The sequence below is a fragment of the Phascolarctos cinereus genome, unplaced genomic scaffold (genome assembly GCF_003287225.1).
Source record: "Phascolarctos cinereus isolate Bilbo 61053 unplaced genomic scaffold, phaCin_HiC Scaffold_7;HRSCAF=346, whole genome shotgun sequence".
Taxonomy (NCBI): domain Eukaryota; kingdom Metazoa; phylum Chordata; class Mammalia; order Diprotodontia; family Phascolarctidae; genus Phascolarctos; species Phascolarctos cinereus.
Window position 1 is genome coordinate 58,013,974 of NW_027556180.1, and position 23,998 is coordinate 58,037,971.

The 23,998-nt window shown below is 39.4% G+C and overlaps 1 protein-coding gene across 1 annotated transcript in view; it reads right to left on the minus strand.

Annotated features, from left to right (window-relative positions):
• MFF (mitochondrial fission factor) overlaps window positions 1-23,683 on the minus strand; it is a 40,903-nt gene extending 17,220 nt beyond the window's left edge. The window contains exons 1-9 of the mRNA XM_078147658.1: window positions 23,458-23,683; window positions 18,124-18,232; window positions 15,189-15,258; window positions 14,886-15,070; window positions 13,674-13,891; window positions 6,748-6,920; window positions 6,499-6,534; window positions 4,095-4,186; window positions 1,202-1,276 (exon numbers count right to left, since the gene is read on the minus strand). Coding sequence (XP_078003784.1) covers window positions 1,202-1,276; window positions 4,095-4,186; window positions 6,499-6,534; window positions 6,748-6,920; window positions 13,674-13,891; window positions 14,886-14,923 — 632 coding nt within the window. The 5' untranslated portion in view covers window positions 14,924-15,070; window positions 15,189-15,258; window positions 18,124-18,232; window positions 23,458-23,683. The remainder of the gene's footprint in view (window positions 1-1,201; window positions 1,277-4,094; window positions 4,187-6,498; window positions 6,535-6,747; window positions 6,921-13,673; window positions 13,892-14,885; window positions 15,071-15,188; window positions 15,259-18,123; window positions 18,233-23,457) is intronic.
• Window positions 23,684-23,998: the final 315 nt, after the last annotated feature.

Genomic DNA, 23,998 nt, shown 5'->3' on the forward strand with positions numbered 1-23,998 from the left:
CTATGAACAGTGCAGAGCATACTATACCACTGAAAGAACGCCATTAATTTCAAACTAATGTTTAGCAACATTCCACCATGGCAAAAGTTTCACTTAAATTTGCCAGTCAGAAAGCCTATAAAGTATTTAGGATGGTGTCAATCATGTTATTTTATTGGTACTCTCTACTTCAGCCTTGCATAATAATCTATTACACAAGTATTAGCTAAATAATGTTAGAAGATGTGAGCAGAACTAGATTAATCCGATTTTATTTGGCATCAATATGTATATGTTCATTACTAAAAAATGAGCCTAAAGTCGATTGCCTTTTCCCCCCAAGGATTTCTATGGGAAAGGGTGTTTCTCAAACTGTGAAATTAAACCACTTCGGTGAGATGCTGGCCTTTTTCAGGAGAAAAAAATAGGAAAACATTCATATTTTCATAAATGATAAATTCCTTGTTAATTCTCGAGTTGTAAATAACAGAATACTCTTTTCAGCCCTATCTCAGGCAAAACAACTGATTCTTAGAACTTAATTTAAAAGAAACCAACAGGCCAATTTGTAAAAAACAAGATTTAAAAAAAAAGCCACCCTCCCTCACCCACGGTGCTGTCACCTGCTTCTCCAGTGACTGAAGAACTACAACAGCTCTTCAATCCTCAGGTATCAAGCAGTGACAAGTGCCGTGCATTAGATTCTAGGTCAATGATGCTCAACCACATAGGGGTGTATAACTCTTTCAAAGAATCATAAAATTAAAAAAAAAATTCCAAAACAAATCTTAGTTTTAGTTCAGTCAGATGTTAAAAGATTTGCGAAATAGTACTTTAACGAGGCTATAACTCCAACAAAACCAAGAATCACTGTTCTGGGTTAATTTTAGTTCAGAACTCATGTGCCAGTATGAAATATATCAAGGAAATAATGTTTAAATCACCCCATTTTCCTTATTTTTGGATATATATGTGTATACACACATATATTTGCACATATCTGTATATAAGTATGTATGCATGTGTGTGTTTGTATACACACACATCTTTTAAGGGGTCTGATGACATAGTTTGAGAAACCCTTAATGGAGGTATTCCAGAGCCAAGCAGTAAGAGAATTAAGGCATTACGTGCTGATTATTTTGTAAAACAAATTAGTATTACAAACCTATAGAATTAAAACACTTCCTACTTGCAAAGAGCAGATCAGATAAAATCTTACGTGTATTCCGGGGCTGAAAGCGATGACTGGAACCTTGAAATTTTATTTCTTGGGGCAGAATCTGATCTGAGCCACCTTAAATAATAATTACGTTTCTTTTACATATTCATCTTTGTAACACACGAAAAAAGCTGAAAATCAATACTACTGGTTCAGAATCCACATTTGTTTTGATGCACTTCCTACTGTCTCTTAAAAGTAACATAAGAATTTGGCCTTTAAAGAGGTTTCAGCCTCCTGTTCATTCTACTTCCACAAACGATGCCAAGGGGAGGGGGAAGAGGACAGGAATAACATAAATGGAGATAAATGATAAAGACACAATTATGTATATTTTCATTTTGTGAGGAAAAACCAAAATTACATAAGGTATTAAGAAAATTAATTTGGAAGAGGCAAATAAGTTTTATTCTGTCCCTGTTTCTACCTCATCATATTATTAACACTGCATATGTATAGTACTTATCACACAAAACACCACCAAGTATTTATTTACATGCAAACATTTACTCTAACATTTATGTAATACTATGAAGTTGCGACAAACTCTAACGATAAGTTTTAAATGATATATTTATGCTAAGCATCATAAGATTAAAAGTGTTATCATATTCAAAATACATTAGGAATGATACCAGGAAAGAAACCGCAAGGTTCTACTGCCATTAACATGAGAAAATTTTGGGGTTAATAGAAACACTTGTTAAAAAGACAAAGCTGAAAACTTGTAAGTTTGAAAATGTGTAACTGTGATTTCAAGTCTTATTTGTGTTAATATACAGACTTTTAAGACTATAAAAGTAAAAAATTAAAATACAAGGGAATAAAAATAATATTAAGGTAACTGTTCTAAGAGATGATAGGCTGTTAAAGACAATTAAAACAATGAAAAGACGTAACAGCGTTAATCGTTTGTCTACTATGAGAACTACACTATGTAATAATAATGTTAAGATCTGGGAGAAAACAAACGACTCATCCCCTCAACTATACTTTAAACAGAATGGCCCACATATACAATATGCAGTTAATCCTTTCCTTTTGTGTTTCTCCAAACAATTATTTAGCTATGTATGATGAAATTTAAATGACTTGAAATAGGTAAGTTTTGCAACTGCTGGCTTTTTTTGGTCTGCGATGAAAAGTGTTAAGCAATAAAGAGTTTATAAAGAATATGGCTTATATTATGTTACAGAGTTCACTAAAAATTCTTTGTACCCTTTAATGAAGTTTTTGAAAAAGTAATAACTTGGGTCCTTGGTTCAGCTATTTTATAGGGCATAAAAATTAATTATATTAACTAGACTGCCAAATTGCATAGCTCTTCTCATATTTTCATAAAGTACTTGGAATCCTCGAATATGGCTTGTATCGATCCCTTGGTCTACATAGAAAATCTTTCTGTATCTTGCCTGATCTGCTATAACCCTCTGACTATTTATAGATGATGGTGGATAAATCATCTCTTCTTTTCCATTTAGTCTTTCCCAAAGGATAAAAAGAACACACACATTAAAGGGAATAAATTTAGCAAAGAAATGTTGATGGTTGCTTCCTTGCTTTTCTTTAAAGAAACGGATACGATTTCATCAAAGCAAATGAACATTTAGCTTCAAAATTTAATTGAAACTTCAGGTAACTTGCCCATGAGAATTCTGTCTAACGTGAATTAAACATATATTAAAAAAGAACCAAGCCATATTACTGCTGAAGACTCCCTTCCTATATAAAGTCCGCCCTACCCCACTTCTCTGCATTCTTAGACTGGCACTCAACCACTTTTTGCCTTCTACAATTCTTGAGTAGTTAGATGCCATCTTCTTAATGAAATGGAAAGCTTTACCGTGGGAGCTGTATCTGCCACAGCACTAACAGGGAACATCTTTTGCAGATAATAATTTTTTTAATTTAAAAAATAAGTGAGGAAGAAATGGTAATTACTTCCTCCCAAAACACCAATCCTATAAAAAAAAAGTCTTTAAAAATCTTGGTATTTAATTATTTTTAAAAGTGTAAAAGGCTTTTTATTTCATAAAAATTCTAATAACTGCATTTCTACTTTAAGATATCTAAAAATAGAGAAAAGAAATCGGGTTGTGATCTCACCAAATCAGAAAGCAAAATGGAAAAAACAAAATCAAAATTATTTAAAGATTATGATTCTATTTTTTTTTTGTCTAGGCAATGCAGTTAAGTGACTTGCCCAGGGTCACACAGCTAGTAAGTGTTATGTGTCTGAGGCCACATTTGAACTCAGGTCCTCCTGACTCCAGGGCCAGTGTGCTATCCACTCTGCCACCTAGCTGCCCCTAGGATTCTATATTTTGTGGTAATTGCATGCATCCTCAAGCCCCAAGGAAACAAATGTAAGACAGATAGTGTTAATAACATTGTGTGGGTAAAGATATTTACTTTCCAATGTGGTTTTGCTTACCACAGCTCATTTAGACTCAAAACCCTTAAAGAGATCACACACACGTTAAATCTGAAACTAGGGAAATGCTTTGCTGAGTTTCACCACTTTTCAGGTTTTAATAACACAACATGCTGGATAAAAATCTCTCAGAACCAGTTAAATGAATTAAAAAGGCTCATCAGTTTAAGTTATACTTTGCAGGTGACCCCCAAATGAGCAAATCACACACAAACAGAAATAAAGATATTACAATATATATAAAATATCAACAGGCTGATATTACTGAAAATGCTTTCAACTAACATTTGGTTACACAAAGTAAAGGCTGAAGCCAGAACTAATCTCACACTCTGGGTCGCTATTAGAAACAAATATCGAGGAAAGGTAAATGGGAGGGAATGGAGAGACAGCTGTCATTGTGGGGCAGCAGCCTGAATGGGGTGGGGGTGGGGTGTTTGGGGATGGGGTGCTACTCACACGGAATCGTTTCTGACCGACTGTCCATTTTGTCGTACAGCATTTTCACTCATAGACCTCTCCCTTTTCAGCCTGCCACCTGTACGGACTTGCTAAAGAACAAAAAGAGAAGGGGGAAAGTGGAGGATTGAGGGAGGAAAACATATTTTTGGTGACTATCCCATAATTTTGTTGTTTCTCAAAATAAAAACCTCTTAGCCTAATTCCAGAAAGCACCTAATTATTTAGAAAAGATTATAATCAATGAAAGACAACTCAAGGTGTTTTGTAAAGCAACAAATAATGATGAGGAAGAAGACACAAAAATCTAAATTTACAAAACCAAAAATTAGGGGGAGATTATTCACTTTACAGAAAGATCCACCACACATTTTCTTCAAAAGGCCATCTTACACAATGTAACGGAAACTGTTCCATTCGTGCAAATTCATTTAACAGGAACTTTTCAGGAAGTCATGTGTACACTGGGATTATGAATAAATGTTTTCATTTTGAAGACAAAGTCAGAAATTAAAAGTTGGCTAAGTCTTAGTATAGTTTTGGAAACTGAACTCCAAATGGGTCCTTGTTTCCTAGTGTTTATCCAGGAAATTAATGAAGCTCCCAGTTGGAACACATGTAATTAAGACATCTATTTTAATTGTTGGAAGAAATAAAGGTAACAAAAATTGGTCTTTAAAACTTCAAATTTAGCTTACACCGTCAAAATGTCAATGAAGTGAGTCACCTAAAAGGACTTGAAACGAACAATTATCTTTTTAGAGTTGTCACAATCAACATTAACGGATATTTAAGCAAAAGAAAAATCCTGGGGGCTAGGATGTCAAGGACGGTTAATTTCAAAGTAGGAGACAAACATACGCTGTATTAAATAAAACTTTTGTGGTGTTAGATTAGTCAAACATTCTCCCCTACTTTCTTTTTAGGCTAAACATCTGGTCTAGGTAGAATAATTATTTTTCTGAAATGATAATTTTGCTTTTAAGACATCAGGTTTTAATTTGGTCAAAGATAAGAAAAAACTTTTGATTTAGCAAAATACCAGAGAATCTGGAGACAAAGACCCCAAACCTGAGTTAAATATGAAATGATTAAAAAAAAAATTTTCACGACATGTCAGACTTAGTCACTTAGCTTACATGTCTTAAGGACTCATGAAACAGATCAATTCAGGAATATTAAACTCCCTTTATACTTTCCCAGTTTGCATGGTACTGAAGGTCCTCGTTAGTCCTAATTGCTACAGGGCTCCTTTAAAAGAGCTGCTATCCCTAAGGGATTTTTCAAATAAATTTTCTTAAACCCAATGGAAACTTACTCAGCTAGTGGCACAGGACAAATGTGGGCTTTAAGCAGGATGGGTAGGGAGTGTCAGGTAGGCAAAAGACACATGTGATTTTAATACGGCCAGACAAGACAGTAAAATCTCAAGTCTACTGCTGTTTTCACAAGTGTAGGAAAAATTTTAGAAATCAAATCTGCATTTAAGAGTATATTTCATATTAAATTTGCCATTTTTACCATCTATGATTGATTGTAAGGTCAACTTGCAATATATTTTTTTCACAAATGAATAGTTTCGCAGGCATTCTGGTAGTCTTCCATGACTTCTAATCATACAAACAGCTCCTATTACTTTCCAATAAAATTTAAGACACAAAAGCTTTCACTGGTAAAAGCTATTTGCTACCAGGCACTTTACTGGGATCTTTAAAAGTGTAAGGGGGGAAAAAAGCTAGTATGTACATCAAAATAATGTGGAATCCAATGTACGATAAATGTAGGTAGAAACGGAAGTAACCAGCAGAACCACTGCTAAAAGTTCAATTATCTACATCTTTCATAACATCTGCATGCTGATCATGCTTGTTCCTTCCAATTGCCACATGTACTTGAAGTATAAAGGCTGTGCTGAGAAAGCAGAAGCTATGGGGAACGTCAATAAGGAGGGGGGTTTGCTAGAGGCAGAAAGTCTATTGTAAAGCAAGCAACTCATTGGCAAAGCCAAAAGTTGAACTGAGATTACTAATTCCTGGACTGGTCCATATTAGGCTATTCTGTCCACAGGGCCAAAATATCTCCTTGGAAGAGGATGATGTCAAGAGGATGAATTAAATGGTTTGCTCTATTCTATTTCAACCCTATCTATTACACCTACTTTTGAAAACAGAAAACTGATCCCAATGGTACTTTCACCACCAACCTCATTACAGGGAAATTATGCCATTAAATTATTTTTTCTCATCTAAAAAATGATTACTGCTCCCCCTTTACCCCCCAATCCCCTACCTCACCTTCGTGTTGGACACAACAATGAAATGTCATAATAGCCTACCACCCCTATTTCATAACTCTTGATTCTCAAAGTCCTCACATCTTAATCAACTCCTTCCTCACCACCCACCTGACGGCTGCGTTCTTCCTCCCAATGTGACTTTTCCTGAAAGGTAAAGTGTTTAGATTTAAGAAGCATCAGTATTATGCTCTATAGGGTTGCATCTATGTCAGAGTACAGTATAGTGTTCTGTGCAGTGACTAAACGCCATGAGGATGACAGTCTGATTTGAATCATTGTTTCTTAATCACATCCCCATCCCAATACCCTTTTTGTTTTGTTACAAGAAGTCTGAATTTTGAGAAAGAAATTACTTACATCTTCATTTTGAGGGGTTGGAGGGATGGGCCTTTCCAAGTCCAGAAAATCAAGTGGTCTCTCACTTAGTGTCAGAACTCGGGGAGGTGTTTTTAATGCCAACGGTTTGAAGGGTGTTGATTGGATAAGGTCAAGGTCTGCTGGTCTTGAAAATGAAATGTCTTCATTATTACCTGGAAGAACATATGTTAAAATAACCTTTTCACCAAAACATACTAGTTGGAAAATCTCACCATCTTACAAAATGTCATTAACCTCCTCATTCTGCACCATCACCCTCCTTGGCCTCTCTGATTGGAGGGTAAGAGGCCTTAACTCTGAGCCTCCATTTATGGAGAAAGCCTAGTTCAGTTACCTCCTCATTTCTCACCTGGTTGCACTACTCAGGAACTTAACCAGCCTTGCTCCTACTTCCTGTAAGAAATGCTCCCTCTTCCTTTTCCCCAGCTTTTCAACTTCCTTTTCTCTGTGGCCTTCCCCTATTATACTGGAAGCTCCTTGAGGGCAGCGACTGTCTTTTTTTTCACCTTAAGCACATACTAGGTGCTTACTAAATGTTTATTGACTCTTGAGTAGTCCCTCTCTGTGTTATGAATACAAAATACAAAAACCAGTAGTATCCTTATCTTCTAAACAAAATTGATTTAATTCTTTACAGCTTGTTACTTTGACTCCTACGTAATAGTGCAGATGTTACCATGATCTAGGTTTTTCTTAATGGTTTTACTTAAAATTCTACAGCAATTATAATTAGATTTAAAAATTATAATCAACTGCACATTAAAATCAGTAATCTTAATAGAATCATATGCAAATTTATTTTACTAATAAAAATCAATAAATTTAAAATGAATATTAATAAAAAATCAGATTTAATGGAGTAGAAAAGGTTTTATTTTCTAATATAAGAAAAATTTAAGAAAGGAGAAAATAAAAGTTCTAACTCAGAACCATTATGCTAACATATACACACAACAAAACATATTATTTGTTTTAAAAAGATGATCAATTGTTATGCTTAGCAGGAAAATCTAAAAGAGAAGATGAGTATAGGCGTGTGTGTGTATATGTGTATGTGTGGTTTATCATTAAATTATTAAAAATTCAAATAAATTACTATTTTTAAATGCAAATAAATTAATAAATTAAATGCAATTAATAAATTAAATGCAATTAACCTGTACTTTTCAAGTGCACCTCCCTATCATGCTGTTCTTTATTACTAGCAGCTCTCCTCTTGCATGATTTCAAATTAAGGAAGCGAACATAGTACTTAGCTGAATAGTATTTATTACTGATGCCAAGCTCTTTGGTGTGATACTCTTGTGGGCAGGCTCAAGAATTTCCTTTTTTTAATATGTTTGCTACTGATATTTAGAACTATGCACAAAGGGTTATAAAACTGTGCATAACCTTTGATCCAGCAACACTACTGCTAGGTCTACATCCCAAAGATGTTAAAAGAAAAAGGGAAAAGGCCCTATTTGTATGAAATATTTATAGCAGCTCTTTTTGTGGTGGCTAAGAATTGGAAATCGAGAGGATACCCGTCAATTAGGGAATAGCTAAATAAGCTGTGGTATATGATTATGATGGAATATTACTGTACTATATGAAATGACAAGCAGGATTTTAGAAAATTCCTGAAAGACTTACATGAACTGATGCAAAGTGAAGTGAGCAGAACCAAGTGAGCATTGTACACAGTAACAACAATACTGTTTGATGAAGTACCATGAATGACTTAGCTATTCCTAGCAATACAATGATCCAAGACAATCCCAAAGGACTAATGATGAATCATACTATATGCCTCCAGAGAAAGAACTGATATTATCTGAATACAGACTGCAGCATGTTATTTTTCACTTTCTTTTATTCATTTTTAAACTTTTATTTGAGTCTTCTTGCACAAAATGACTAACATGGAAATGTTTTACATGATTGCACATGTATCACGTTGTTCACCCTCTCAGGGAGGATGGAGGGATAGAATTTGGAATACAAAACCCCAAATGTTAAAAAAATTGTTTTAACATGTAACTGACTCACCATCAATACAAGGAGAGGTTCATGGTCTGGCCTACTCATGCTGATTCAGTATAACTTTCTTCATATATAAAGGAGAGTAATTACTTTTAGAATGCAGTGAAACCACATGTACTGCCTCCACAGAGGCAGCTATGTGGTACAATAGATACCAGGGAGGTTATGGAACTTGCTTAAGGTAACACAGGTAGGAAACCAATTGAGAGAAAATTTGGATCCTTGACTCCAGAGCCCAAGTCTCTACCCACTTACCCTTGCATAAGACACTTACTTTCTTAGGCACTGGTGGCACAGAAAAGAAGCAAAGGGTCTAGAACTGAAGAAGGTGATAGTTTTGATTTGAAGAGGAGAAATTTGGGAAGATTTGAGCAAGGCCCTCTAAGTGAACTGAAGCTGCATGAGGAAAACTAGAAGAAGAGGAGAATGACTCAAGGTAAACTGAGGAAACAAGTACCTGAGATGGTAAATAATTAGGGAAACAGAATCACAGATCTAGAGTTGAAAGGAATCTCAGATGGCACTTGGTCCAACCCCCTTGTTTTGTAAGTCACCACCCTTTCCACTAGGTTTGTGGGTCTTAAGATACAAAGCAAGAGCAGAGACAGTGACAGCCTTCTGTCAACAGTTCTCTTGGCAAACTACTAGCAAGTGAGCGAAGGCCTGAGTATCCCTCAGAGTGAGCAAAAGAAGCAGGAGAAACACTTCTCTGCTCTACAGGTTACTGGGGAGAATCAATGCATCCCTTTTTAAAAATGGAAGCAGAATTTCAGTTTGAATATTAAAAGAATCTGAAGAGGAACTGGGGGACCTTGACTTGTGTCAGGAGGCTGGAAAGAACACAAAAGACAAAGAACCACCACTGAACCACGGAGTTAAGAAACAGATACAATAAGGCTCTTTTACTTCGCTTCCAGGTCGGGAGATGCCGCTACCAGGAGAGAAGAAAATATCCAATAAAGTTTGGAGGATGCTGAGGCCACTCAGTTCAACCCTCTAGTTTTAGAGATGAAGAAACTAAGGCCAGCAGCAGGGGGAGGAGGGAAAGTAACTTTCTCAAGGTGTCACAGGTAGTAATGAGGTCAAGACAGTCTTAGATCTGCACTCGTGTCATTGCTCCACTTGTCCCCTTGATAACAAGCATAGAGAAACAGGCATGGATCTAAGAAGTGACAGAGAAATGACTAACAGCAAATACGATGACTACTAGCCACTTCTGGGGATTCCCGTGGGAACAAACTGAATGCCAAGAAGAACCCAAAAACAACTTCGAGAGATTACAAAATCTGGGGCAAGAAAATAAAGACTTTAAGGGAGTATCACTGATGTTGTTTTCGATCAGTGTTCTGCCTTAAGGCAAGGCTTTCAGAAGAGGAAGACTGATTTGGTAAGGAAACAGTTGACAAAGAAAACTGTCTGAGAACTGCAATTATATTTTTGATTGCAATTTTAAATACAGGATTAACAGGTTAACAAATACACCTGACAGGAAGATATCTATTACTAGACACATATTCCAAGGAAGCCATTGATGATAAGAAAGTCTCCACATACACCAAAATACTTACAGTAGCACAGTGCCTAGCACAAGGAAGGCACTTAATAAGAAACAAAGAGATGCCCATCAATTGGGGAAAGGCTAGACAAACTGGGTGGCACATGAGTGGATGGAATATTGCTGTGCTTTAAGAAATGGAGTTTGTGATGCATACAGAGAAACCTAGGATCTATATAAACTGATGCACTGTGAAGTGAGCTGAGCCAAGAAAATATATACAGTGATTAATGTAAATGGAAAGAACTACATACCAAAAAAAATCAAAAGCAAATGTGACATAATTGTAAAGATGAAGCAGGACTCAAATGAAAAGATATAAGAAGACTGCCACAATCCATCCCTTCACAGAAATGGGAGCACATTTTTGGACTTTGCATTGATCAGTTATGCTTACTTTTTTTTTAATCTCCTCTAAAAAATGCCACTGTCACGTAAGATGACTCTCTTGGAGGGGGAGGGAGAGGGTTACTTGGATAACTACGATGATGGAAGAAATCAATAAAAACTCATTTTTAAAAAACTGAATTAGGGTCTCATATACATCAAGACATTCACAGTAGTATTTTTTTGTGGTATCAGAACTGGAAACTAAATAAATGTCAATCGATTAGAGAACAAGATAGGTGAACATAGCAAAATATTACTGTACGGTAAGACAGAATAAACATGAAGAATTCAGAAAAGCATGGAAAGACTTATATGAATTGAAGTAGAATCAGGAAGGCAATATACATAGTGACTACAATAATGTAAATAGAAAGAATGCAAAAAGAAATTGAATGCTAAGTAGCAACTAATCTTAGCCTCAGAAAACAACATGGCCTGAAGACATATGGTTGGTACCCTGTAAAGGTTCTGCCCTGGGACAAAGCCCTAGGCAAATACACACCAAAAGGGATAAACCCTGCTCTGAAGCTTTCATTCTTCCGGTTAGATTGTGAATGCCTGTAGAGAAGGTCTGCACAATACCAGGTTAGATCTTTGGATGGGAACAACACGCTCTTCAAACATTTCTCTGGTAAGTGTAAATTTTCACTAACCAGTTCTTCACTTTGAGGAAGTCACTTTACCCCTCCAGAACCCGCCGATCTAACATTCAATTTGAGTAAATCTATTTGTGGAGATGAGGAACAATGGGAATGGAATACTGTATATACTGTCAGACATGGTGGATATGCTTTTGTTTAATTTTAATTTTGTTATTATTTTAATTTATACATTTAAAAATATTATATATTATGTTTTGAAGATATGTTTTAATATATTTGTTTTGAAGAAATGCTTCTTTCTTCTACTTTTTTTTTTGTTTTTGTTTGGCTTTTTTGCTAGGCAATGGGGTTGACTTGCCCAGGGTCACGAAGCTACCAAGTGTCAAGTGTCTGAGGCTGGATTTGAACTCAGGTCCTCCGGGCTCCAGTGCTGATGCCACCCATATGCCCCCTTTTAACACTGCCGTTACAGTGGCCTGCTGTGCAGGTAACAGAAATATCTGAAAATGGATGTGCTGTTTTTAAAAAAGCACCAAGAAAATGTTTTGGTTTTTAATTAAAGGATATACTTGCTTGGAATCTTGGAAATCTAATGTAAAAAGCTGTTAACTTGAAATGTAAGAGGAAGATAATTGCTTAGGTATGTTCACCAAGCTAGATATCACAGAGGGTAGTTACAATGTAGGAAAACAAGGAGTAGAGACGCCCAGAATTTCACAATAGACAAAAATCTAAGAAAGGAATTGGTAATAAAATCTGTGGCCTCAGAAGTCTGTACACAAATAGTAGACAAAGTATTGGCAACAAACAAGACCAAATAGTAATAAATAACACAAGGAGGAAAATCTGATCTCATAAATATCACTGAGATTTGGTGGGATAAGACCTGTGACTGAATTATGGCTCTGGAACGAAGGTTCTGTATATGTTATTCAAAAGAAAGAGGATGAGTAGAAAGGCAGGGCAAAATAGTATAACAAGATAATGTCACGTGAAGAAATCCAAAAACCAACACTGTATTAGGAAATATTTGTGTGAAGGTCAGTGACACAAAACCAGAAGCAATATGCTAATTTGAATACTATAGACCACCTAGAAATAGTAAACAGATTAGGAACTGAGGAGACAGAAACCAAGTCTAATACAAAGGCTCGCTACAGGAGTTAAGGGACAATTCATGTATCTGGATGTTGGCTGAAGCTCTGTCTCTGACAAAAGCCAACCAACTGGCTGACGTATTTATTCTTGACCTTCTGGATGGCATTCTCACTCACAAGAAGGTGCTGGTTGCTGGTTTGAAGATGACTGCAACCTTGGGAAGGAAGTGACGACTCCATTATAGAATCTGTGACAGAAAGAGCAGAGAAAAGCCAGAAACAATCTGTCACCTTTGCAGAGTTGAGGAGGACGGATTTTAGGGTGTCCTGGACTAAAATTAATTGCTCTATCAGACCTCTCAGGAATAATGAGGCACTCTAGAGATGGATGTTCTGAGGAGAAGAACGTTGCTTAAAAGATATTCAACTTGCATTTTTAAAAGACATAAAACAAGAAACAGATGCAAATGCAAGTAAAGCAGTGCCATAGTAAGTGTCAGGGGCGTTAAAGCTCAGGATAAGCTGATGCTGGAGAAGGAAGCTAAGAGTTACAAAAAGGGATTTTTACAAAAGTGGTTAAATAGAAGAGGATGAAAGAAGCAACAGAGTTGGATGGGACAATGGTTCCCGAAAAGAGAAATAAAGAAGGCAGAGCTGCTTCACATTATTTCTGCTTCGGTGTTTTCTGTGAAGGAAAATGCTCTCTGAATCAGAAAAGAACAAGCAAAAGTAACAATCAAGACAGTCCCTTGCTTTCAAGCTCATACTATAACTGGAGAGAAGGAGCTAACAGACATAAGAGAGTACAACTATAGAGTAGATGGCAAGGCCCAAGAATCTTTAAGGTGCCTACCATCTTTTTTTTTTTTGTGAGGCAATTGGGGTTAAGTGACTTGCCCAGGGTCACATAGCTAGTAAGTGTCAAGTGTCTGAGGCTGGATTTGAACTCAGGTCCTCCTGACTCCAGGGCCTGTGCTCTATGCACTGCGCCACCTAACTGCCCCGATGCTTACCATCTTTAATTCACTCTCAATCTGACAATGTAATGCTTCCTGTAAAATACTACTGAATGATCAAGCCATCAGCAGCACAAATTTTTAGGGCACAAGCAGAATTTCTGAGACTTCTTCCTAAGTATTTTCTCAACAACCAAAAACCTTATAAATTGTTCCCTGCAGCGGTGCATGGAAAAGAAGAGAGTCCATTAGTTAATTTCACAGGAAAGTACAAACCTACCTGCTATAACAATCCTCTCTGGAACCTGCATCGTGACACTAGCATTTGCAACTCCTTCTTGGAACGCTGGCTCCAAATCAGGAGGTGGTGGAGCGACTTTTAATTTTTCTGGGACCCTCATTCGCTGGCTGATACCTTCAGTGTATTCCATCTCATACTGAATACGATTTATTTCTGCCATATCAGCTGTGGGAGAAGGAAATGCTGCCCCACTCATCCTAGAAAAAGAACATTTTTTTGTGAAGCCAGGAATTAGTGATAAGCCACGTCCCCCTCTTCTGAGTGCAGTTAGTAGATAAAAAGAGCCCAAAAAAGAGAATTCCTAACAGGATATTTTAATAATGTGAACACATACAATATTAAAGTCACAAAAAATGTTTTCCTAATAAAAAGCCACCTGACTTGTTATTAGTGAAAACCTCCAGTTTGAGCCCTAATGTGGAAAAATGAATGATATGAACATTACAGAAATGTCCCTTCCCCTAGTGCTTTCACTGCATTAACAAAAAACATGCTACTTCACAAATGTACAACAAAATATAAAATTCCTCCTTCCTTCCCCCCACCCCAGACTCAGAGTTTCCCTACAGAGGCAGGAAGAGAAAATGCTAGGCTTTTTAAAAGATTAAACTGGAAAACTGCTCTCGGGCATGCACAACACCCTTCTTCAAAGTATTCTCACTTTTGTTTTTTAATCACAGCGAATGATGAAGCTCACATTATAAAACAAGGAAAGCAGGGTTATTCAAGTTCACTAAAAAGGAAAGGTTAAAAAAGCTTGACCCCTAAAAATCATGAAATGCGAGTTCAAACTGGGCCTGCTGAATAAGTAACTTTTGATGTTTATTAAGGTAACATAATATAAGTATACCTTTATGTAGAGAGTTTGTGATCAAGGAAATCTTCCAAATTCAAACTCTTTTAAGGGGTTGTGGATTTTTAAATTTATGTTATATATCATGTGTAGTAAAAAATACATGACACACCTTCTGGAATAAAGGCAGAACAAAAGGTTTTGAGTTCATCCTAAATTAGCAAGATATCCATGCCCATAGAGAAATGCAACTGGAATGCGGCAATTGCGGGGAACAAATAAACAATGCCACTATTAGGGTGCAGAAAGAGCAGCAGCCACACGCAGTCAGCCAGCTTTAAAGCCAGTGTATCTTCACCTTTACCATGTCGGCTTAACTTCATAGAACTCCTACTAACCTTTCTAGAGGGGTGTCACTGCTTGTTCTCTTACTCATTTTGGCAACTGTATGGGCACCTTTACAAGGACTATTCAAACACTGCTACCCTGCAGCTCAGTTTACTTTGCACAATTCCCCTACAGATCTGATTTTTTTGGGGGGGTTTTGGAGCTGTACATAAGAGCACGGACTCTGCTTTCCCAGCTGTAAAACAGAAAGAAGAAATCAGCATTTTAGCAATTCATTTCCACAAGCAATCCAAGAGTTAAAATAAACAAAGCTTAAAGTCTTATTTGGACTCAAACATACCCTGAAGCTTTACCTGAGGGATTTATTTCCAAACTTTTAGCTGCACATCTCAGAGATCATTAAGACAATTTTAAGCAAGTTTACTGTTTTGCAAAGAGGAGAAAGAGAAAAAAAATTATACTTTTTACATATGGTACCATGAACCAAGCTGTTTCTGCAAGCCCCTGGGACCCCTCCCAGCCAGCCTTGCCTCCTACTTGATAGGCTCTCCCCAGTTCTCTACTCTGTACCTCCAGGCAGCCCCTCCTTCTTCGTTCTAGCCCCTGAGTAAGAGGGAGCTCTCCTCCTTTTTCGGATGAAGCCCCACCTGCTGTGGACTTCGGCCACTTTCTGCCGTCCCCTCCAGAAGCTTGTCTCTCAATCTTCCCCCACTCCCAATCCTGCAGAGCTTCTTCCCCACTGGGTCTCAGTCAGCCTTAAAAAACCTTCCCTAGACCCTGCTCCCCTCCTCAAGCAACTTATTTTTCATGGCTTTCACTGCCTAACTCTCACAGAGTGGCCTATCCTCGCTACCTCCTGTCTCCACTAACTCACTCTGTGTCCTCTAGCTCCAGTGCTCTACTGACACTTTCAGAGGTTGGTTATTAATGCTCAAGTCTTCACTGTCAAGGCCACTGGCTTGCTTTCTCATCAATCCTAATATTCCTTGTCTCCTGTCTAGTTTTTCTACACTCTTAAAACTGGCCCTTGCCTAGACACTTCCTTGAAACTTCTTTCTCCTGGTTTTCTTCCTACCTGTTTTAATTTTTTTTCAGTCTCTTGGTCCCTTAGAATGGGTCTCTCCCCAGACTACCCCCTTCCCTTCCCACCTCTTCTGTCATGGGTTCTTTTTCTACTCTTTTATATTCTCTCTTGATGACCTCATTTGCTCCCGATCTGCCCAAACTGGAGTTTGCTAAGTCCAGTCTATCATCTCTAAATATCTGCTAGATACTCTCTACCTGAACTTCCTGAGAACATTTCAAAATCAACATATCCTTGACAGAACTCATCTTCTCCTCCCCCAAATGTCCCTGTGTTTGTTGAATATACAAGCACCCCTCCTAGTCACCAAGGTCTGTGACCTTGGAATCATTTGTGAACCTTGTCAAATACCTTCCCTTTTCCTGTTTTTGTCCCATCTCCTCTGCTCACATTGACACCACCTAAATTCAGGTCTCCTTCATGTTTCGCCTTACCTCTATAAAAGTCTCCTAACCAGTCTTACTGCTTTCACACTCACTCTCTCTCTCTCTCTGCTCCAATTCATCTTAGTTGTCAAAATAATTTGCGTTAAGTATAGGTCTGACCATGGCCCACCCTCTTCAAAAAATTCAGTGACTCTCCTGGGCAAACTCCTTGGGCTGCCGGTCCAGGTTCTCTAGCAATGTGGCACCCACATACTTCTTCCCTATTCACACATTCTACATTCTAACCAAACTGGACTGCTTACTGTTCCCTGAACTAGCCTCGGTATATTTGTATCAGCTTCATCCACCCCCCACTTCTTTCTCACCTGGCCTTTCTTTTCTTTCTTCCTTCAAGGCTCTGAGGAGCCCCCACTGCTGTCAAGCCTTCCTTGACTGAGCTACTAAAGTTCCTGACTATCTTCTTCTGTTCTTGGACTGTCCTGATGGACAGGGCCTGTTTCCTTTTACCTCTGCGTGCTCAGCACCCAGCACAGGACCTGGTCCAGATCTGTGATTTCATCAGTATAGAGAATTTCCCACCTGCAAACTCCCTCTACTGATGTAACTCAGAGTCTCAGAGAGTTGCTTGAGATGTTAAGAGGCACGCAGTCTATGCGTCATACAGGTGAAATGCAATGGATTCGAGGTAGGCTTTAAAATCACTTCCAAGGTTAGCCCTCTATCCAGCATACCACATCCTACATATTAAGGAAGCACTTAGCAGATGTGTATGGGTTTAAATGAGAATTCTTTGTTCCCAAAATGATTTTGTCCACATTAAATTTTCAGAAAAGTATTGTTATTGTACAGTTTTTTTGGGAGGTTTTTTGTTTTTTGCTTTTTGGTGAGGCAATCGATTTGCCCAAGGTCACACAGCTAGAAAGTTTTAAGTGTCTGAGGCCAGGTTTGAAATCAGGTCCTCCTGCTTCCAAGGCTGGAGCTCTATCCATTGTGCCACCTAGCTGCCCCGATTGTATAGTTTCCAATTTTTAATTAAAATGCTCCACAAGTAATGTTTCTCATTGAAGTTTTTTAGCATCTGAAAAATCCCTTAACACTCTCCTAGAGAAATATTAGAGATACTAAGGAAAACTCATGAAGCAAAAGTTAAAACTCCTTTAAAGAGATTAAATAAGTGAGGAAATTAACTGGCTGAAGAAAATTCTAAAGGCATGAAACAATAAGAAAAAGTATTTTACATTGTGTTCTGAAATTGGGCATTCTAAGAAGCAGCTTAAAGTAATCTTCCAAATTTTCCAAAAACAGCCAAATGAGATTTTCTGAAGACTTTACATATTAAGGTCAATGACAGTGAAATCAGCAAGACCATCTTTCATATTTAAGTCCAAGAGCCAGAAGATGATACAGATATTAAAAAGGTTCTTGCTTTTAAAATGCTTCTCTATTTCCATCTCTGAGATGCTAGGAAAGAGTCTTAGAATGAGAAAAAAATTCAGCTGTTCAGTCCATCTCGTTTTCTTCTAGTTTCCTTCCCAACAATGTTCAACACTTCAGGATCCAGACAGTCCACACCAGAGATGTCAAATATGTGTCCAGCCTTGCCAACGGTGACACTTCCAGGCCACAGAACCAGACTGTGATGTAATTGGGAAATACTTAACAAAATAAATAAAAACATAGTACAACATAGATAATGTTAACATGTGGTTTTCTAAGTCAATCTGCAGCCCAGAGGGATCCATTTCTAATTAGTTTGACCCACTGCTCACAGTACTGAGAAACACTGGGTAAAGGGCAAGAGAAGATTTTCTTACTCACAAAAGTATTCCAGCTATGGCTTGCTATATGCACTATCTGCTTCTGTGCTTCATATCAAATCCTTGAACTTGTTCCAACTAGGATGTGTTGTACTTGTTCCTTCTTTTCCCTAGAAAAACAAAGTAGCCAAATTTTACACAACTTCATGCTGCTAACAACCATCCATTTCAGTCCAAGGACTTGGGGGTCACTGGAGAAAATGAAAATTTCCAATTGCTCCAAGTCTCAGATCCATCAACAAACAACTTAAATATTTATTAGGTGTCTCTGTGCAAAGCAATGTACTACAGATATAATGACAAAAAAAAAAAGAATAATTTCCCACTTACTACTACAGAGGGCTCTTTATCTGATAATGAAATATCTCCAAAATGAAGTAAAAGATGAATTCTAAGACTGTTCCTAATGTACTGACAAGAAGTTTATAATTTCAGAAAATAGCAAGAGTGTAATGGAGGAGACTAATATTTGTGGACAAGTGAAGCACAGCAAAAGACTTATTTTGTTACATTTATTATTCTCAATGTTAAGAACTGCAATGGAATTAAAGTCAAGAGGATTTTCTCTTTGGGGCACTTCAACTTGAGAAATTTTATAAGGTAGTCACCATTCAAGTAGATGAAGGCTGCATACTGCTCAGATTATGCATAAATGAAGAGACAGTATCTCTCACTTAGACCAGGGAAGGAGGAGTCAGAATTAGGGGTGAACATGCAGACAACACACTGGATTACATCTCTAGCCCTCACGTTCTGCATCTATAAAATAAGGTGGTTAAATTAAATGTCCAGCTTTAAATCGTTGCTCCTATAATATTTGGCAAATTATGTCTTGCTTTCCATAATGCCACACTGCTGCCTGACTCCAAAGCCTATTTTTTAAACATAGTTGTTTAACAATTAATAATAAGTCACTGTTATGGCACCTGTCTCCCCCATTAGACTGTGAGTTCCTTGGAAGCAAGAACTGGTTTTTGTCTTTCTTTCTATCCCTGAACTTAGCACAGTGCCTAGCACATAGAAAGTGCTTAATTAATGTGTCTTGACTGAATGACCAACTTTACAAACATCTCATTTGATTCTTAGCATTTTACAGATAAGGAAACTGAGTCTCCGAGGAATCAAATGACTTGCCCAGGATCACACAGCTACTCTATATTTCAGATATAAGACTTGAACCAAAGCCCTTCATTCTCCAAAACCAGCACTATACTACCCTGCCTCATAAAAACATTGATATTCTACTGGTGAGAGGCAGTATGCCATAGGGGATAGAAGGTCCAGTCTCAGAGTTAGGAAAAAGTTTTGCTTCTAACAAAATACTAACTGTACAACTGTGGCACAATCAACTCAATCTCTCAGTGAGCCAGGCAACTTTACATGGCTACAAAACACAAAACACAACAACCTCAAGAGAAACAAAATTGTTGGGTTGCCCAAATGACAACCTTCACGGTGGGTGTAAGCAGGCTGCAGTCTATTGCTAGCAGTTTCTTCCACAGAAGTGACATAAAAGATCCTCAAAGACATGTATGACTGGCAAAGGAAGCCAGATGGTCAACACTGAGAGATAACCAAGAGCCTGAAGGTTGCACTGTTAGCCACAAAATATTAAAAGACTCAGAGGAAAGTCTCCATACACCGGAGTAGATCATATTTGGAAAGATATAGACTAAAAATATACAGAATGAGAAACTGTAGATGGGCTGCCATCTACATGAGTGGAGTGTCCAAACCAGTAAGATCACAGATCCAAAATATGTAAGTATGATGAATTGACGGCCCATCAGATCCATCATATCACATGATCACTAACAATCATTTTTTTTATACCATTCACTGGATTTCATTTTAGTAATTAAATTTCTACTGCCACACCACAAGGCACAAGTCAGGAGAGAACCCAATTCACTTCAACAAATGCTTCAGAAGCGCAGAGCTAGAGCTGCAAAGGAATTCAGAGACCATCTAGTCAACCTTTCTCCCTGCCCCTCCTAACCCACCACCATTTTACAGATGAAACTGAGGCCCAGAAGGGTTAAGTGACTTGCCTAAATCAACAAAGATCCCTGAGGTGGGTTGTAAGCCCTGATCTAAGCAAATTGCACAGTAGCTACTGGGATGCCTCCCCAACCACATCCCTGGGCTAGGCACTGTATGAACTAGGCAACGGTAGAATAAAGAAATCTGATACAGCTCTTGCCCTTGAGTTGACAATCTAACGGGGAAATGGCAAGTACACAAATAGCTATGATGTACGGCAGCATGGGATCAGCGCCAACAAGACTTCCAGAAAAAGTGCTATGAAAAATTTAAGGGGAGATGAGAATGCTTTCTACTAAGGGATCAAGGAGGGAACAGAGTGTTGAACTTGGGAGTCAGGAAAGACCTGGGTTCACATCCCACCTGAGACATTTGTGTGACTCTGGGAAAGTCAAATAACCTTTCTGAGACTCAGTCTCCTCATATGTAAAAGAGCAACAACAGCACCAACTTCAAGAAATTGTAGTGATAATTCTATCGGTACATGTAAAGCACTTTGCAAATCTTCAACTGTCATATAAATGACAGGATGATTAGCAGAGGTAGGGCCTGGGGTGGACTTTGAAATAAGAGAAGGATTCAAGCAGGCAGAGAGGGAAGACTGAAGAGGGAGGAAATGGAAGAACTGAGAGTAGTGCAGTTTGGTCAGAACACAGAGTACCGGAAGAGGGTTATGAGGCAAAATTGGAAAGGAAGCTTGGTATCAGAGTGTGGATGGGCCTGAATGAAAATAAGGTGTTCACACTATATAGTCTATGTGTAGTGGAAGGCTAGAGAAGGTTCCTGTGTAAAGAGAAGCTGGGGCTTAATAAATACTCACTGATGATTAACCAGACACTGGTGTATTAAGATGTCTTAGGCAACAATGGGAAAGCTGGGATGAAAGGGGGAGAAAATGGAGGCTGAAAGAGGAGTTAGGAGGGCATTACTGCAGTTCCACAGTAATATATTTTCCAACAAGCACATCTGTTTGTTTTTACAGTATTTCTTACATTAGGATTAAAAAACAAAGACTTGCATTTGAAAAGATGGCTTCTGAAAGAGCCAAGTTTTCTTCCAGTTAATTTGAACCCAAAGAAACTGAAAACAAAAGATACGCTTCAGTTATCATCTTTAACAAGTTCCAAGAGCAAAAAGGGGCATTTCCACTCAATTTCAACTCTGTTGTGTCTCAACTGCTCAAGTAAAACAAAACAGACCATACGTGTTTTTCTTATCAAGTTGCATCATTCTGGGTGAGAATCCTTACATATCCAGAATAGAAACTCTACTCTGGGGAGGTATGCTGCTTTCAGAAGTATTATCACTAAGTATCTATCTACCTTAACACATATAACTAAGGCTGTGGAATATGCTTGAAATGGAAACAACACACTCTCTAAAAGCTGTCAGTCACTCAAAAGAGGAGTCACCAGGGCCATCTGGTTGTTGCTGAAAGGAGTTAATGTGGTTCCTCCTGTGGCTATGTAACCCAATCCCACACTTCTTCTGTACCTCCTAAACTCTGAGGTGAGCAATTCTCACCAAATAATCAGAATGTTGAGAAGTATCCATTTTTAAGCAGCCAATCAATAATGGGAAAATATGCTAATAAGTTACTTTAAAATATCATCATAATCAACTACAATAGCAGAGAGCTGGAAATCGAAGAGATGCCCATTCACTGGGGAATGGTTGAACAAGTTGTGGCACATGATTGTGGTGGAATGCTACTATGCTATTAGAAATGACAAGCAGGATGATTTTAGAAAAGTATGCCAACATGTGCATGAAATAAGAACGAAGAGAAAGTTGTTTACAGTAATGGCAGTATTGTTTTAAGGGTAATTGAAAACTATTCTGAGTAATATCATCATTCAAATCAACTAAGGATCTATGAGGGAAAATGCTATCCACCTCCACAGAAAGAACTGATACGTGGAAATTATGTACTGTATGGTTCCACACATATATCTATATTAAATATCAGCTTTCTCTAATGTGGGGCTGGGAGGAAGAGACAACTTGAAACTGAAAATGTAACCCCAAAAGCTATAACAAAAAAACCCAAAACAACCCTACAAGTTAATACCAGGAGGCAGCAATTCAATTCCAGGACCTTGTTCCATCACAAGTACCTTTTCTATTCACTGGGAGGCAGCGAAAACATCTAATGTGAATCAAATACTAGGTTATTTGGGAGGAGCTGGTAAAGCTCTAGCAGAGGTAGTTGTTTTTCTGTTAACACGTGAAGACTTTTTTTTTTCTTTCCCCTAAAACACATCGCAAAACTTTTAAGGGCTCTTCCCCTCCCCCAATCAGTATACTATTTACACCGTCTCCCCAGAGCTTCTTTATCACACCAAACTTTATCTGGGAAGATGGCAGGCCCCGCCCCTCACAAGGCTTGTTTGTATCTCCTTTCAAGCTGTTTCCTTCACTAGACCGAGAGCTCATTTTGAGCACGGGGCTGGCTGTTTTGCCTTTCTCTTCGTCCCCAGCGCTAAGCACGATAGGTGGCACATAGTAGGCGCTTCATAAACGCTAGTTTACTTGACTTGCTCAGGTCCCCCACTAAGCAGAAAGGAGTTGGCGCTGACGGCCAAGAAAAGTAGCTTCATCTTCCCTTCCCCTCCCCCGGCCAAGTTCCTCCTTAACCGTGACTCCGTGGAACATCTCCTTAAAATCTAGAGTCAGCTCGGTGCAATGGAAAGGATTTGAGTCAGAGGCTCTGGGATCGAATTCTGACCCTGCCAGGTAATCAGAAAAGAGCTCGAAATGCCCGCAGACAGGGATGCGAGTCAAAAGGCAGGTTTGGTGTGGCAGCTCCTAGAGGGCAGGCGCCGTTCGCCTTAGCTTGTGCCCTGCACACAGTAGGCTCTCTATACACTGTGAGCAAACGCTTGCTAAGGACGACTTGCGCTTGGCTTTCCCGCGGATATTTGCAGAGATCCCGGGTGACCCCACCCCCACCCCCCAGGAGGGGTCACGAGTAAGGTCAGCCCCGCTACCAAACCCGAGGGGGCTGCACGTCAATGCCCGGAGGGCAAACTAAAGGTCACCCGGGGAGCCGGCGGTGAACCCCGGCGTCTGAGCCCCGGCTGCCTCCAAGTCCCTCCCCCAGGCCAGGCCTCTCTGGGCTGCCAGGGAAGAGGGGCCTTGAAGGCCAAGAGACAGACCAGACGGGAAGGAAGGGAAGGCCCGAGCCAGACCCCGCCCTCGGGCTCCGAGCCCGCCCCCCGCGGGGTCCGGGGCCACCGGGCCCACCGAGCTGGGCCAGGGGTGGGGGAGGGGAAGGCGGCGAGGGACTCACCCTAGAGCCCCGTTGGTGAAGTCGCCGGCGAGACCTCTTCCGGCCGGCTCCCCCGGTAGCTCGGGCTGAGCGTTCTTAAAGGCCGTTGGCCGGACGCATGAAGACGCCGGGGACAGGCAGCCGGCTGGACGGCCCCGCAGCGGCTCCGGGAGAGAGGGAGAGAACGGCTAGGGCTGTCCCCTTAGAGGAGCCGTAGTCGTAGCCCGGCTTGATCAGGTGACCCAGAACCTGGCGGAAGTGCGGCGGCGCCGGCCCAGCGCGGGCGATGGAACCTGGCGGCCGACGTCGGGCGTGCGTCAGCTGGTCAGGGCCACGCGGGCTTGGCCTGTGTTGCATGGCGGCGGCTTTAAAGGCCGTCGGATCACGGCGTCCATGGGGCAGCCAGCCGAGCCGAGGTCTGTGGCCTAAAGCCACGGAGGACCCCTAGGGCCTTCGTGGGCGCCCCATTTGTCCCGAGTGACGTGCTTAGGGTGTTATCTAAACAACTAACAAAGGTCAGATTTGAACCCAGACCCTCGTGCTCCAGAGGCTCCTAACACCT